This window comes from Molothrus ater, chromosome 11, assembly GCF_012460135.2.
Source record: "Molothrus ater isolate BHLD 08-10-18 breed brown headed cowbird chromosome 11, BPBGC_Mater_1.1, whole genome shotgun sequence".
In the NCBI taxonomy this organism is placed as follows: domain Eukaryota; kingdom Metazoa; phylum Chordata; class Aves; order Passeriformes; family Icteridae; genus Molothrus; species Molothrus ater.
This window is the reverse complement of record NC_050488.2, coordinates 9406661-9422970: the sequence shown is the minus strand read 5'-3', so window position 1 is coordinate 9422970 and position 16310 is coordinate 9406661. Positions and strand designations below refer to the sequence as shown.

At 57.0% G+C, this 16310-nt stretch overlaps 2 protein-coding genes across 4 annotated transcripts in view; both read right to left on the bottom strand.

Annotated features, from left to right (window-relative positions):
• Window positions 1-1322: 1322 nt before the first annotated feature.
• Window positions 1323-6543, bottom strand: SLC26A6 (solute carrier family 26 member 6). Its single transcript, XM_036390849.2, has 19 exons — window positions 6410-6543; window positions 5949-6088; window positions 5742-5852; window positions 5300-5472; window positions 5057-5221; window positions 4778-4930; window positions 4511-4593; window positions 4271-4418; window positions 4050-4163; window positions 3867-3944; window positions 3640-3735; window positions 3411-3517; window positions 3253-3322; window positions 3008-3100; window positions 2797-2901; window positions 2115-2291; window positions 1942-1996; window positions 1540-1661; window positions 1323-1460 (listed from the first exon to the last, which is right to left on the bottom strand). The coding sequence occupies exons 1-19, from the start codon at window positions 6535-6537 to the stop codon at window positions 1437-1439; spliced, it is 2142 nt and encodes a 713-aa protein (XP_036246742.1). The 5' UTR covers window positions 6538-6543; the 3' UTR covers window positions 1323-1436.
• A 2909-nt stretch (window positions 6544-9452) lies between these two features.
• Window positions 9453-16310, bottom strand: part of CELSR3 (cadherin EGF LAG seven-pass G-type receptor 3) — a 31306-nt gene continuing 24448 nt past the window's right edge. For all 3 annotated transcript variants that reach the window (XM_054515995.1, XM_036390846.1, XM_036390848.1), the window contains 8 exons: window positions 16050-16176; window positions 15307-15420; window positions 15010-15146; window positions 14813-14919; window positions 14014-14187; window positions 13667-13867; window positions 12417-13494; window positions 9453-11727 (listed from right to left, as the gene is read on the bottom strand). In XM_054515995.1, coding sequence (XP_054371970.1) covers window positions 11700-11727; window positions 12417-13494; window positions 13667-13867; window positions 14014-14187; window positions 14813-14919; window positions 15010-15146; window positions 15307-15420; window positions 16050-16176 — 1966 coding nt within the window. In that variant the 3' untranslated portion in view covers window positions 9453-11699. The remainder of the gene's footprint in view (window positions 11728-12416; window positions 13495-13666; window positions 13868-14013; window positions 14188-14812; window positions 14920-15009; window positions 15147-15306; window positions 15421-16049; window positions 16177-16310) is intronic.

The following is a 16310-nucleotide window of genomic DNA, read 5'->3' as shown; positions in this document are numbered from 1 at the left end:
GTCAAATTAAATTTCCCTCCCTATTGGTGGATGTTTCATATTTTGTTTGTTGAGCCTAAAAATGCAACTGAAACAAGCAGGAATGACTGTATTTTAATTTTTATGTCCTTTAAGACCATCTCAGTTTGATAAAAGCCTACAAAGAATATTTTGTTTCCCCCAAGACCAGATGCATGCCATTTAATCAAACTTTCTTGTAATAAACCTCAGTTAATACAAAATAGTCACAAATAGCAGAAACACTTCTTTCACCATTTGGTGAAACCAACCTTCTCACCGTCTTTTGGGCTGAGCATAATCTGGTAGCTGAAGTAATAAACTTGAGAACATAAATCTCCCTACTTCTGAGAAGCTGCTGACACAGGAACCACCCAAGCTCTGTGACTTTCTCTTTTACATTCACTAGTCAAGCTTAGAAGCCTAAAGTTGACTGGGTCAATCAAAGACTAATACTAACCTAGACAGAGGTCTATGAAAAGTCCAAAAATAATCTGAGTTCTTCTTAGACAATGAGAAATGGAACCAGAACTACCAATCTGGTTCCTTGCAACAAATCCCTAAAACTTATTCCCTTCTATTCTTCCTTAATGCATAGCCACAGGTACAACCAGGAAAAGATGAAAGTTATTCATGTCAGCAAGGGAAGGATCATAAAGAACTATTCCTATTAATCATCATACAGGCAGCAACTCTATAATTAAAGACACAGAAACAGAAAAAAAAAAATGAATGAATGCCAGATATTGAAATTGTGGAACCAGCCTTACCCCTGCCCCCCAAAACCCCGTATCAGCCTTCTCTTGGCTGCAAGCACTTTCCCCTTTGGTGTGGGTATGACTGCAGCCAGCAGGCACTGGTGGCTCCCCAGTCAGGCAGGGAGGGTGCTGTGACCCTTCTGAGGATGAGGATCCCTGCCCATATTGCTACCCAGAGCAGGTGATGGCAAGAAGTGGCAGAAAAGAGCCAGAGGGAGGGTGCTGGGAGCCCACCCACAGGGAGGCCATTCCCAGCACTGTCGGGGTGCAGCTGGGTGGTCTGGCCCAAAAGTACCATTATTGAGGAAAGGGCATTGAAACCAACCCTGGTGAACACCATGGAGCTTTATTCATGATGCCAGCCCGCTGCTGAGAGCAGGAAGGCTTTGGTCCCTCCATCACCCCCAAACCATGTCCTGGCCTGGTGGGGCAGGCCGTGCTGGGCAGTGTGGGGGCAGCAGGCAGCCCCTCGGTGTGACAGCCAGCAGCAGCTCCATCCTCCAGCAGCAGCCCCATCAAAGCAAGGCTCATGGACAGGGCAGAGTCCCAGTACTGAGAGTCCAGAGGGGCTGGTGGGGATTGGGGCATCTGGGCCCCAGGGTGGGTGAGTTGCTGCCATCAGGGGGGCAAAGCCTTCCTTGCCCACCCATCTCCTGGGGGAGATGTCTTCCTCTTGAAGGGCTACATTCTGGTGCTGTGCTCCACCTGAGGGGGCAGATAGGGAGGGGTTGGTGTGGCTGCCCTCTCCATCAGCATGCTGGGGACAGCAAGGCTGGGTGCTCACCGAGGCCTGTTGCCGCTCCCTGCTGATGTGCACCACGGCATCATGCACCGAGGGGAAGAAGGAGTGCTTGGTGATGGCTGAACTGAAGAAGTTGCCTCGCTCCAGCTGGGCTAGGACAGATACTGTGTGGAGGGATAAGCATCTAAAGTGATGGCACCCAGCTGAGCCCCTGTCACCTACCTGCAGCAGCCTCCTCCCACCTCCTGTGTTGTGGGGGACACCAGGGTCACCACCAGGGACCCAGCTTCAAAACTCAGATTGGATCCATGGGATCCAACCTGCAGGACCCATCCCCTGAGGAAACCCTGGGGGTGGGAGCACCATGGAGGGACCCCCCAAGCTATCAGCTGTGTGCCAAAGAGGCACACAGACAGGGCTCATGACTCTGCAGATCCCCCTCACCTGGGCAGCTGGCAATGAAGACGTCCACTTCTATCTCATGGAAATCCCTGAAGATCTGCAAATGGGAACATTTTACCCAGAAGAGGAATGGGCAGCAGCCATTGGGGCACCCCACAGGGCCCCGGAGACACCATCAGTGAGGCTGCTGTCCTGCCTGCTCCCCAGCCCCTTACATTCTTCAGGATCTTGATGGCGACGGTGTCCACGAAGCTGATGGGGCTGAAGTCCAAGACGACAGCGTAGAAGCTGGGCTTGGGCAGCCCTAGGCTCTGCAGGGTGGGCTCTGAGGGTGCACTGCTCTCTCCTGCACTCAACTCAATCACCGACACGCCTGGGCCGTCCTCTGCATTCTGGGGAAGGGAAGGAGACCCGGTGTCAGCAGCACCCTGGTCATGGCAGTGTTCCCCCAGGCTCACCTTGGTGAGGCTCTTTGGCTGTATGAGGGCACAGGCAGTGGGTGGCCACAGGAGTGGGTGCCCCTCTCACATCTTCACCAACTTTTGGACTCTTTTCAGATGTATCAAAATCCCTCTCCCCAGCAGCACTCTGCAGAGCCAGGCTCATTATCTGGCACCAGGCCAGCCTTTGCCCTTGCTCTTAATTCTGATTAACTTGCAAAAGGTTAATGACTTGGCAGCTCCAGCACATAATCATTAACAGCCCAGCTTTCCTACCAACCTTGGGTGGTGTGACTCAGTTCAGTCCCAGTGCCTTTCTCACTCATTGGCCCTAAACTGAACTGGGAACAGTGTGGGCCACCAAGCCCCACCAGTGCACTGACAGAAATGTCAGAGCTGGGGAGGGAAGAGGTGCAGGATATCACTGGAGGGGTGGTACCCTGTATCAAGGAAGCACCTTTTTCCTCTTTGCCTTTTCCTTCTCCAGTTTCTTCTGCTGTTTCTTCAGCTTCTTGAGGGCCTTCTTCTTCTTCTCAATCAGGCGGTCCACATCAATGCCGCTCTGCAAAGCAATGTGGCCCTGTGTCCCCAGCTGCCCCAACACCACCCTGTTGCTAGCAGGCAGGCAAGAGACAGAGGAAGCACTCTGAGGCTGGTGGCTCTCCTACCTTTTTCTTCAGGGCCTCGGCGTACAGCTCCACATTGGCAAAATAGATGGTGGAGGAAGAGCGGAAGATCTTCACACCAGGGACCTCCTGTGCCTGGGGGCAGATGGGGAGGGTGCTACCCCAGCGATGGAGCCACCTGTTCCCCTCCCATTCCCCCCACCAAAATGCCCCCAGCCCCTTTTTCCAGTGAGCTTTGAGCTGCCGCCCAGTGCGGGCAGCTCTTCCCCCATCGCTGGTGCTGTTACCATCTCGTATTCCACGACATCCCTGTAGACGTCAGTGTCGGAGATGCGCCCCAGGATGGAGTAGTGGGGGCTGCAGGGAGGAGAGCAAGGGGCTGAGGTCAGCACAGGCTCCTCCTGCCCTTGGGACGTGGCACAGGCCCCAGCCCCGGGGTACTCACAGCTGGGTACGGAAGATGACCGTGAGCAGCCCAAATGCCACCGAGGCCGCCAGGCCGATATCCAGGTTCAGCAGGAGGGTGGCTATGAATGTCACAACCCAGACCAGCTGGAGAGGGGACACAGTCAGCTGCAGCACAGCCTCTCCACTGGCACCCACAAGCCTCAGGGAAGGTGGAGAAATCGTCTCCAGGAACAAGAGCACAGCCCCAGGGCTGGCCAGCACCTTACCAGGTCCACCTTGTTGGACTTCCAGAGAGTGCTTAAGTCCTTGAACTGCTTGAACATGCCCTTGAGGTTGGCAATGATGATGGCAGCTAATATGGCCTAGGAGAGAAATCTCTGCAGCTGTGAGGAAGCTGAGGACAAATCTCTTTGCTGTTCACTTACCATATCACCATGCCATGGGACAGGCACAGGTGAGGGATGTGACACTGGGGCTGTGGGACTAGATGTACCTTGGGCAGGTCTCGGAAGAGCTCTCCAATCTTCAGAATGGTCACCAGGATGACCAGGGATGCGATGACACCAGCTACCTGTGCAGAAGGAGAGCAGGAGGCAAGGGGTGAGCCCCCACTGCTCGCTGTGCTGCCTGCCCTTGGTTCAGCCCCAGAGAGGGGGGCAGCGCTGCCCAGACCCACCTGGCTGTTGCCCCCTGTGCTCTCCTGTACCAAGCTCCTCGACATGGAGCAGCTGATGGCAAAACACTGGAAGAATCCTCCTAAGAAGTTGCAGAGACCCAGTGCAATCAGCTCCTGCAGGGACAGAGGAGTGGGAGGGCAGCACCGTGCTTTCATCTGCCTGCAAGAAGGGCAAGATTAGCTTTCACCCAGGGTGGGGGTCCTGTGCCTCAGAGCATCACCTGGTTGCTGTCCACTTTGTAGCCATGTTTCAGGGCAAAGATTTTGCCCAGGGAGATGCAGATGGCATAGCCTACCACAGCAATGGCAAAGGCATTGCCTGCCACCTGCCCAAAGTAGCTCATGTTAGGGACCACAGGTGGCTTCAACCTACATTCAAGAGAGAGATGGGGCTCAAACAGGGGTGCTGTGGGCAGCATGGTGCCCTGGCACAGCCCCCTGCACCCTCAGGCCCTGCTCACCCACTGGGGATGTTGCCCACCACGGAGATGCCAAACTTTTCTTTCAGGTTGACCCCATAGGAAATGCCAGTGGAAACAATGATCTGGGGGAGAATGACTGGAGTGAGGCAGGGTCTTCCTGCACAGGGACTGTGGTGGAGGAACACATGCCCTGGAGCTGCACTTGCCAAGGAACTCAATCCCACCACTCCCCACCCTGAAGGGGGCAGGGATGTAGCAGGGATTCCTGGCTGTGTCCCCACAGGAGGCTGGGGCAGCTCTGGGTACCGTGATAAGCTCGATGGGGATGGGCATGGGCAATTTGGCCGCAAACTTGTGGTTGAGCTCCTTCACAATCAAGATGGCCACCATGGCAATGATGCTGGTCACCAGGGTGCCCACATTGGTGTCTGGCAGCTTCTTGCAGAGATCGATGACAGTCTAGAGAACACAGGAGGAGGGAATGTGCTCAGGAAAGCAGATGCCTCCCCAGCAGGTTTTTGGAGGCCTTATGTGCCCCAGAGGTGAGCACCAGGGGTCTTTGGGTGCCAGCAAGCCCCCACTCACCACAAACAGCGAGAGTGGCCCTGAGGCCTCGCCTTGGGAGATTCCAAAAACATTTTTGAGCTGGGAGACGAGGACATGCACAGAGGCAGCAGTGGTGTAGCCACGCACCAGCGGGTCTGAGAGGTAGGTCACCACAAATCCAAACTGCAGGAGGCCCAGGGCCACCTAGAAGAACAGATGGCAGAAATGACCCACAGGTTACAGTCTCCTGTTCTCTGCTACACTAGGCTGGGACCACCTTACCTGGAAGATACCCGTCAGGACAGTGATGGTGGCCACCAGCTCCACCCTGGCAGCATCACGCATTTCCTCATCAACCGTTGCATTGCTGCCATTGACGGACACCAGGAAGTTCTCACTGGGCATCAGGGACTCTGTCAAGCTCCCAATCATGACAGAGATTACAGCAAAGGGACCTGAGAAGAGGTACAGTGTGGGCAGGGAGCCCAAGGTGGGCACCAGGACCTCTCTGAGAGGACAAATTAAGGTGTCAGCTCCTCTCTCCTTAGGCCAGGCTCAAAGCACACACACTGTACTTTGGCTCTGGCTTGGCCAACCCCCTTCTTGGTGGAGCAAAGTAAAGGCAGGAAGGGTTCCCCCAGATGATGATGTGGTAATGCTGTGCCATGGACATCCTTGCTCCCTGCCCACCATTGCTGTGCAAGCACATGGTCCCTCAGCTCACCCACGGAGTTGTGCCTTGACGTTCCAAAGAAGAAGTAGAGGAAGACGGGGTAGAAGGAGGAGTAGAGCCCCGTGACCGGCGGCAGCCCAGCCAGCAGCGCATAGGCAAGCCCTAGAAGGTGGAGAAGGGAGACATGTCACCAATGGCCAACCCCTGACCACCCCAGCTGTGGGGGGCCCCTGGCAGCCTGGGCATGGCATCACTCACCCTGGGGCAGGTGCATGATGCCCACACTGAAGCCTGAGACGATGTCACCCAGGAGCCAGTCCTTGATGGGGTAACGGGGCAGCCAGCGCAGGAAGGGCAGGAAGCGGAACAGCAGGGACTTGGCAGCAGAGCCCGAGCATCTGCTCCTGGAAGGAGCAGGAGCTGAACTTGAGCACAACTGCAGGGGGCTTGGGGACATCAGTGAGGGTGGATGAGGCCCATGGGAAGCAATGTGGGACCATCAGCTCCATGCACTGGAGGCTGGTGTCCCTCCAGGCAGGAGGACAGAGTGGGCACATGGGTGTCTGGGCATAGGGAAATGAACCCCCAGGTCTGCAGCTCCCTGTGGTGGCGGGGCTGGGGTGCAGCATGGGGCAAGGTGGACCCCATGCTAGGGTGCAGCATGGGGCAAGGTGTGTGGGGCAAGGTCCAGGCACATCCCACTGGCCACATGGTCTTACCTGGTCTTGCGGAGATAGCCACGCAGAGAGGGGCTGGTGGGAGGTTTCCTCTGTGCCACCTCCTCCAGTTCAGCCTCACTCAGCACCTTGTGGGGCCCTCGGTGGCTCAGGGCCATCTCTGCTGCCATGCCCACCTGGCTCTCCGGAATGCGAGTCCACTGCAAGGACACAAGGGACAGCTCAGCCGCATTCCCACAGCCAGGGGCATCCCATCCACCCTGAAGCCCCTCCTCCAGCTCCCCTTGCCCATGGAACCATCCCACCTGCCAACCAGGTGGGCAGGAATGGCCCTGAGGATAAGCACCAGCTGAGTTTTGGGAGTCCTGAAGCAGCAGCACTGCCTCAAAATGGAGAGCAGTAGGCAGTCAGCAGGTGGGCAGGGAAGGCTTTGGCAATCAATGCTGCCCACTCCTGCCCCAGAGCAGCCCCATCCACCCCACTGAAATGCACGGGTGGGGTCTGCCAGCAGAGCTGCCTCGGGGGGCTCCCTCTCCACCTGCCCACACAGGACCCACCTCGGTGCAAACACCTTCCCCTCTGTGAACTGCAGCAAGGCAGGGCAGTGGGCCAGTGCAGCTGCTGGGCAGAGCCCCATCCATCCCACAGCCCCATCTGCAGACTTTGTCCCTTTACACATGAGAGAAGCAGGAATGTGAAACCCCGGCAAATGTCATGGCTCACCATCCCTCCAACAGTGCCCTCCCTTGACCCCTGTAGTGCAGAGTGGGATAAGCCTGTGGGCAGAGGAGCCAGGCTGGGCTGAGGTCTCGCCCTTCCCAGGGCTGGGACGGTGGGTCTGAGGAACCCCTGTACAAATCTACAGCTTGTGCTTGCTCAGGGCTCGCTCTGAGAGCTGCACCATCATTCCAAACCCACCCAGCTAGTGGCCTGATCAGTGTTAAGGTGCTCATCCACTTGCAGCTGGACCCACAATCCCTTCCCTGAGTGCCTGGGGCTGTGCCAGCCTGAGCTCCTGTGTTACCCCAGCCCTCCTACCTGATGTGCTCAACTTGGTCAGGAGCCACCAGTCAGGTGTGTGCTCAGCTTCCTCCTATTTATTAAAACCAGCCAGTGATCTTTGAGACAGTGTTCCTTGCCTCCTGTCCTTCCTCCTGCCCTGCCAAGAAGCCACCCTGCTTCCCACTCCCATGGATGCACAGCACCCACCATGCTCCCCTTGGTGCCCTGGGTTCAGCAGCTGTGGCAGACCCAGTACTGTTCCACTGTGCCAAGAGCCATCCCCTTCTGGGGACTGTCTACCACAGTCTCAGCTCCTGGTCTCCAGCTACATCCAGGATGCTGCCATGCCTGACCACCCATGTCACGTGCAAGGCAGGGGGCTTCTTGCCACTGGGCACAACCTGGTGCCAACCTCCTGCCAAGAGCTGCCTCCCCAGAGCACTGCTGTGCCCCCATGGCTCCCATGGATGTCTGCTCCCCAACCCATGCCCTGGAGCAGGAGCTGTGACCAGGACAAGAAGGCTTACCCAGAGCCTCTGGTCATGGCATCCAGGGTATTTTCCCCAGACCCTTGCTTACCTGCTGGAAACAGGTGTGCTATGCTCTGTGGACTACGCTGGTCTCACACAATTTGCACAGACCCAGCTGTTATCTTGTTCCAAAGGTCCCCCGCGGGCGCTATAGTCCCACTGAACCCATCACACCTCCCCGGGCTCTATCACAATGTAGAATTGGTTACCAGGAATTTCTGAGTCACATTTGGCCCAGGCCCACGGGGACACGGCAGCGGAAATCCAGGCTCAGATTTCTGACTGGAAGCAAGGTGTGATGTGAAGGCAGTGGGTAGGGCCAGGCATTAGAGAATCCTGGGTCCCCTGCATGGTGGGATGGGGCTGAGAAGCAGCAGGAGCGGTGACATCCAGGACCACAATCTCTGGAGCTGGAGCAACTTGTCTCCCTCCCTGGTGCCTTGTGGGGGCAGCCTGTGGCCACCTTGGCTCTCTCTGTGGTGAGCAATACCCAAGTCCCACAGCTTTCAGTGAGGCTGAGCCTCTTCCCTCAACCCATCCCTGGCCCTCCCTGTCCACCCTCATGCCCATCAGTGGTCAGGTAAAGGCATGTCCAATACAGGCACCCACATAAAACTGCTGCCTCCTCGTTTATCCACTCCTTATCATTTATTCACTCCCCCAGCACATGAGAGGTTATCACAGGGCTCCTGCTCCAAAGCAGATAACACCCCATGCCATTTATTGCCTCTTTATCACTGCTCCCTGTCCCCGCCCATGCCATTCCTTCCCTCACTCCAGCCTCCAGTCCCCCACGTGCACCCCAGGCTGGTCTCTCTGCCTGTGGCCCCCCTCACCCCTCCAGCCCCCCAATGGCTCTCCCTGGCCCTCACCCCCCAGCCAGCCTCTGGCAGGGCTGCAGGGCAGGACACAGCTCCTGGCACTGCCAGCACAACTCCTGAAGGCTGCCCTGAACTCCCTCCCAGCAGCTCAGGTGACAGCCCCTAGGGGACAAAGGGATGACAATTGATGGTGACCCTTGCTCAGGGTGCTGTGGATCAATGCTGCCCTTTGCTTACCTGCTATTTCCTCTTCAACAGGAGGGGAGGACAGAGGGCACCAGGATCACGTTCAGCCTTCTCTCCCCACACTTCCTTCTCCTTGCTGGCAGCCAGCTTGACCCTGCTGAGGTCACGCAGCCTTTGGAAAATGGATCTTCTTCCCTTAGCCTGGTCAGGCTGGGGGTGCTGGCAGCTGCCAGGCACGAGCCCCACAGCTCATCACAGCCACTGTGGCATTGCAGCCCTGCCAGCCAGGCCTGGAGCCCCTGCACAGCACCACAGGCAATCCCAGCTCTGGGTGAACAGCCTGCACACAGCCCAGTTCAACCACCTCACCTCAAGTCCCCATCCCAATGTCACCTTGCCTCAGGGCACAGTGACTCCCAGGCAGCCTAGGAACTGGCTGTGAGCTCCTGCCCAAGCCCCCTCCCAACACCAGCTCGAGCCCAGGTGCTGCATTCACAGCCCCAGCCATGAATCCCCAGCAGAGGGAGAGACAGCACAGAGGCCAGCACCATTTTATAGACTTTTATTTCCAAATCTGGCGCTTCCATTGTACACTTTTACACAGCCAAAAGGGGGATGTGGGCATCTCCCCACTCCCTGCCAACAGAGTCAGGAGACAGAGAGAGGAAACAAAACCCAACCAAATCCCCCAAAGGAAAAAATCCAAACTCAAGGAGGATGCTCCCCAGAGCCCAGGTCACAGCACTACAATCAGGGACCAAGCTGCAGACTGGTCTGCAAGAAGCAGATTTCTGCTTCTTGACTGGCCCAGCTCTACAGGGATGGCCACCAGCCCTGCAGGGATGGCCACCATCTCTGCTGCTCTCTTCTTTTTGGCACTTGACACTTGCTCTCCATTTGGCAGCAGCATAAAGAGCCCTGTGCCCAACTTGGCAGGAACATGGGCCCTACAGTGCAGCAGGGACAGGATCCCAGGACTCTGGAGAGAAACTTGTAAACGAGCTTGTTTCCAAAGGCAAAGATGGGCAGCGTGGAGGTGCCTGGCTGTCCCAGCAGGTGGGGCCAGCAGGCTTTCCCTCTGCACACTGGTCCCAAATGGCATGTAAACATGTCAGCAGGCCTTTCTCTCCTCATCCCTCGGAAAAGGATGACAGTGAGCCTGCCTCATCAGGGCTGTGCTGGGGACCCAGGGCACCCCCAGTCACCAGCCCTTCTGTTCCCTCCATACTCTCCCCACTGACTCGGGGAGGCAGCCAAGAGGCCTTGGCCTCCCTAGAGGCATGAGGACAGCAGCATGGGTCCTCTCCTGTAAACATGTCAGGCTGGGCTACAGTAAGATGCCACGGCAGTGTGGTAGTAAGGCAGTAAAGAGCACATGGTCATGCAGCCCTGAGAGCACCTGGGGGGTTTAAAAGGGAACGTGCTGGCCCTGCTGAGCCAAATGCCCTGGCCTGAGGTAGGCACAGAGGGGTGCCATCTCACAGCACAGCCAGGGGTCAGGCCCCAGGCTGAGCAGAGAAACCATCTGGGTAGCCTGAATTTCCAGAGAGGGCAAAGTGCTGTTTATCTCCATCTCCCAAAATTCAGGCCACTCTGAGCTGGAGTCCTTTGCTACTCAGGGGAGAGCAGGTGTACACAGAGGCCCCAGGGAACCAGCTAGATAAAACTTTTGTGGGCAATGCTGCACCCTAAAACTGGAGCCACATCATGCTCCCGTGGATGTTAGTCCTCTGCAGAGTGAGGACTGGCTCTGGGAAAAGCCAAACCTACTTCTCAGCAGGACAAGGGTCATCCAACTCCTTTACCAGACCCACAAACCAACAGAAGTTTGTTCTGTAACATGCAGGTTAAAGAGCACAACACCCAGTGGGTAAAAACCCAGTGCTCACTTGCTGAGCCGAGGAAACCAGCACTGATGAGAGTGGGACCACCCTGGTACAGGACAGGACTGCACAGCAGAGCTTGTCTCCTCCCCAGCAGGTTCCTAGAGCTGAATTTGCTGCCCCACTCACACGTGCTCTCGCTGGCACAGCCCCAGCTCACAGACAGGGGCAGCCCCATGGGGCGGTGCCATGGCAGGGCAGAGGGAGGCCTGGCTGCAGGGGGCTGAGGGACACCAGGCGGGCAGAGACAGAGTTTGGAGCTGCAGTGGGAGGGCAGGGAGGGCAACAGGGCCAGCTGCCCTACAGGGGGAATGGGACAAAGCACTGCCAGCAAAGCCTTAAGGACTGCCTGGCACTGTTTCTCCAGTCCACTGGGATCGTGGTTCTCGTAGCCCCAGGGAAACTGGGAAGGGGCTGTTGGTGAAACAAATGCTCCAGGTCCTGGGAACAGACCATCCGTAAAAATAACCATAGAAATTTCTCTTCTCTCTGATTACAAAGATACAAAAGGATAGAAAACCCTCCCTGTCCCCATATCCTAAGCTCCATTTCTGTCCCCCTGCCATTGCCCACCCTTCACACACACACAGGCACACCCCACACACAAACAGCTCGCAGAGAAAGACCTTGGCCCCAGGGGATCAGAGATGCCACCCTTGCCCAGTACTACCTGTCACACCAGGCAGGTGATGGAGAGCATGGTGGCAGCTGAGAGCCTGGAGGCTCCTGGCAGTGGGTGGTGTGGGCTGCTGGCCCCTGAGCCCACAGGGCAGGGGAAAGCAGGGTTGGTTTTGGGCCTCTGACAACCATCAGTTCTGGCCCCTGCTCCATGGGGATACCAAACCTCAGCTGGCAGTGCCTGGTGAAGAGCCCTGCTTCTTCCATCTCTCTTGTGATCCGTTTCAGCCCCTCAGGAATGGCCGTCGTTTCTCATTATTCTTCTCAGAGGAAAGAAAAACAGTGTTAAGCCATGGCATCTCTCCTGGGCTCCAGCACCCTTTCCCCACTATGCCAGATGGGGACAGGGCAGAAAACCTCTCCTGTGTCAGGGCAGGAACTGTCTCCGAGTCCCTGAGATAAGGGAAGGGGGAAGGAGGGATGGGGTGGGGTGGGAGCAGTACCAGCAGGGAGCAGAGGTAGAGGGAGAAAATGACATACTGGAACAGCATGCCTGGGGAGAAATGTGGCTGGGGAAGGCAGGGCCTCCCTAGGACTTGGGCTCCCTCCTCTCCAGCCAGCCTGGCCCTTGCATACATCCATTGGGACTTAGAGCCAGCACTGACCAAGGGATCAGCCAGGAGGCCAGCCTAGCTGCACAGAGCATCTTCCCTGAGTACCCCCAGGCCACAAGCAAGGGCCATCATCCCTTGGGCAGAGGGGACAGACTCACATACACAGAGGCATCTGCTTGTGCTGCACTACAAGCATCTGGAGCTGTCACACCTGAAGCTTCTCCCTGCCCAGTCACTACTCAGGACCAGGAGACACCTGCCACTCACACAGGGAGCTCACCCTTACACAGCCCTCTCCCTCTAAACTAAACACCTTTGGGAAGAAGCCAGGCAGGTGGACAATGCACAAGATTGGCAGAACAAGACCTGGCTAAGGAAGGAAGGAAACCACTTACTCTGAGTCTGGTGACAGCTCTGAAATGCTGTGGGAGGTGGCAGAATGAGGTGTTGAGGGACACACTGCAGAGGGCGTCGAGGTCTGCATGGCAGAGGGGGTGGCGGTGGTCTGAGGGCCTGAAGGCGTGCTGGAAGATTGCACCGAGGACAGCACGGAGGAGTTAAAAGAAGCAAGGATGGAAGAAAGGATATCTAACTGTTCAGTGGAAGGATGTCTGCTGGGAATGGCCTCCAGGTTCTCCCTAGAATGCTGTCTCCTTGACAGCGGTTCCAGGCTTTCCCTGGACAGCTGCCTCCGAGAGAGACTGCCCAGGTTGTCCTGCGAGGGCTGCCTGCTAGGCACTGTGTCCAGAGGCTCTCTGGAATTGGATCTTCTGGACAAAAAGTCCAGCTGCTCCCTTGAAGCTTGTCTAGCTGATGCTAGCAGATCCCTTGAAGGCTGTTTTCTAGAAAGCAAATCCAATCGCTCTCGAGAAGTATCCCGACTTGGCAACATGTCTATTTGGTCTCTGGACACTTGCCTACTTGGCAATGTGTTTAGCCACTCTCTAGAGACTTCTCTTACTGGCCCACAGTCTAGCTGCTCTCTTGACCCAAATCTGCAGGGTAAAGCATCAAGGCAGTCTCTGGAGCCCTGCCTCCGGGGCAGCGTGTTCCCGTGATCTCTCTGACTGGGCCTAGCAGCGAGTAGATCCAAGTTCTCCCTAGATGCATGTCTGCTTGGGATACTTTCCAGGTGTTCAGTAGATCCATGCCTGCTGGGGATAGTGTCCAGCTCCTCTCTGGACCCATGCCGACTGGGCACAGCTTCCAGGCACTCTCCTGAGTTGTGCCTGCTCAGCTGCTCCCGGGACATCTGTCTCCTCATCAGCATGTCAAGCTGCTCCCGGGACGAGTATCGGCTGGCTGGCTGGGACAGACTGCCAGCCCCAGAGTAGATCCTGCCATAGGAGGCAGCAGGGACAGCCCTGTGACCCAGCGTGGATGTCTTGTACCACGTCAGCTCGTTGGTCATCCTGCCAACAGATGGCAAGCCCTGGAGAGTTGGGGGGTACTGGAGGCGGTTCTTCAAAATCCCTGCACCAGACAGAAAGAGAAGTCAAATATTTGCACAGCAGCAAGAAGAGCAGGAAAACCAGGGGGACGCCTCCCCAAGGGCAGGGCCACACAGATCTAATTCTGAGCTTTCAGTGTCATGTCAACCTGAGACAGGCAAGGCCACCCTCGCCCGCTTGCTCCAGATTGTTACCTTTTCTCTGCCGCTGGGTCTGGGTGAGGGAGTTCTCATCCCCACTGGTCAAAGCCAGGTCTGGCTGATTATTGTTGGCTGCATCCTTATTGATGTCAAATCCCAGCTTCCGCTCAGAGCCCCACTTCTGCAGGGAGCAGGGGTGAACCTCACACTCGCCCAGAGCTGGCCAATACGACATGAGGTCATTGCCATCCACATCTGATGAAGGACACAGCAAATCAGGCCCCAGAGAAGAGGGAGAGAATATTTCCATGAGCAGCAATTGAGCCATCACAAGACATGCATGGCCTGACCCCCCAGGGAGCTGAGCTCATTCTTTTCCCTGCCAGAGCCCCGGGCCTTGCCTTTGGGAGTGGTGTTGGCAGGGTTGGTGAGGAGGCGCTCGCTGTGCGCCGCCCGCTTGAGCTGGCGCTGGAAGCGGCCCCGCAGGCGAACGTTCTCCTCGCTCTCTGAGGATGGGATGGAGAGGCTGCGCTCCTCATCCAGAGACAGGTCACTGTCCGAGTCCGAATCCTGGTCTGGAGGAACATGGTGTGTTGGGGAGACATTTGGAATGAAGGTGGGAGAGGTTGCTGCTGACAGCACCAGGAAGGCAGAACCACCCCAGGCTGACCACACTTGTGAGTTGCCCCTGCCCTTTGTTGCCCCTCCCTCAGCAGCAGCCTGTGCCAGCTCCCTCAGCCCTATCACCAGGTACCTCTGAGAGGAGCTGAGCTCCATCTCATTGCACCTTCCTGTAAGGCAGCTGCAAACAGCACTAAGATCCCCTCTGCCTCCTCTTCCAGGCTGAGTAAACCCACGTTCCTTAGCCTTTGCTTGCCTGTCCCACACCCCAGCCACAGCTGTCTAGCTCCAGTGAGTCAAATGTCTGTGCTGTACTGGAGAGCCCAGTGCCCCCAGAGATCCCACAACAGCCCATGTCCCCTCTGTTGCCTCCCCCATTTCTACCCCCTTGGGGACTGGCTATGCCCTTTGCCATCTGTCCAGGAGGAGGCTGTGCTAAATGACACAATGGCTGCCTCTCCTTCCTATCTACCACACGTTTGGAAGTCGCAGCTGAACATGGGGTGCAAGATGCAACCACACACCCAGAGCCTGCACCAGGAAGAACTCCCCCAGCTCAGGAACAGGGCTGAGCCTTACCTCCCCCAGCATCACGGTGGAACATTGCCATGTCAATGTCCGTGGGGCCGGCGTGAGCCAACAGGCTGTGATCCAGGGCTGAGCCCTGACGTGCTGCCACGTTGTCTCTGAAAGAGAGGAGGCTCAAACTGTCACAGTGGCAGGAGCCTGTGGCTCTGCCCAGGCACTGCTGGCCCCTGAACCCTGGCTGCTCCTACCTGAGGTAAGCTCTCTGGCTGGAGTGGGTGCGGGCAGAGCGCACGCTGCTCACCGAGGACACCGTGGAGGCCCCCAGGGTGATGCGGATGAGCCCGCTCTCCTCAAACAGTGCTGTGTTGTTGTAGGCATTGGGGCCCTGGGGGGGAGGGAGAGGGCACGTGCCCTGTTAAGGAGCTGCCACGGCAGCCCAGGGAAAGTGGGGATATCCCTGTCAGGGGATATCTCCTGTGGGGATATCTCCTGTCCCAGACATGCAGCCTGAGCCCAGCCCCCTGGGCTGCTCTGCTCTCACCCACCTGTGTGCTCCTCGTGGCCTCCTCGCTCTGCCCCTTCTTGCTGAGGCAGGCCAGCTGCCATGCCTCCCGCACCTCCTCATTCATTACACAGAACAGGACCAGCACTGCCAGGCCCTGTGGGGGGAGATGCCATGAGAGACAGCCCCTCACTGCCAGCTCACCTGCTTGCCCACAGTGCCAGCAGTGGGCTCCTCCCTGGCTTCTCCCAGGCCATCGGACTAGGATGCACCAAAAACCCCAAATACCAATGAGAGCTAACACCCATAGTGGCCATGGATGAGGGAGGAACAGGTGGGGTGTCCACCTGTCTGGCAGTGGCCAAGAAGCAAATGGCGGGGTCCCCTCCAGCAACATCAGCCCCAGTGGGGGGAGAAGGTTGGCAGGGTGCTGCCATGAATCATATTTTGAGTGTCCAACACCTCCATCACATTCTCTTACTCTGCCCTCTCAGGACATGGAGGTGCCTTCCCTCCAGATGGCACTTGCTATCCCTTGGATGTTACCTCTGAATCAAATGCCTTGCAGCCACCTCCTGCTCTGTGTGGCTGCTCAGCACAGGCACAGCAGCAAGGAGTGGCAGGAGTCACTCAGTGCCACAAAGCTGACAGCAGAAGGGACAAGGAGATCGGTGAGATGTTGGGAGCTCAGCACAGGGCACCCATTCTCCACAGATGGCCATGGGGACCACAGGGATGCTCCACTGGGCTGACCCTTGCCCTCCCCAGCAGAGGCTGGGCAGTTACCTGGAGGCTGCAGAGGACAGTGTAGAAGTAGTGGAAAGCCAGGACACTGTTGTTGACAGCCAAGAGGCCAAAAAGCCAGGTAGTGCTAATAACTAGAAGCAGAACAAAGGAGCTCCGTAACGTCATGCTGGAGAGAGAGAGACAGACAGACAGACAGGGACATAGACACACACTGAGAGGTTAGTGCATACTGTTAACCTACAGGCTAGTGCTCACTGAGATCCAGAGGGGAAAGCTCCTGCAGAGACCTCCCTGCTGTGC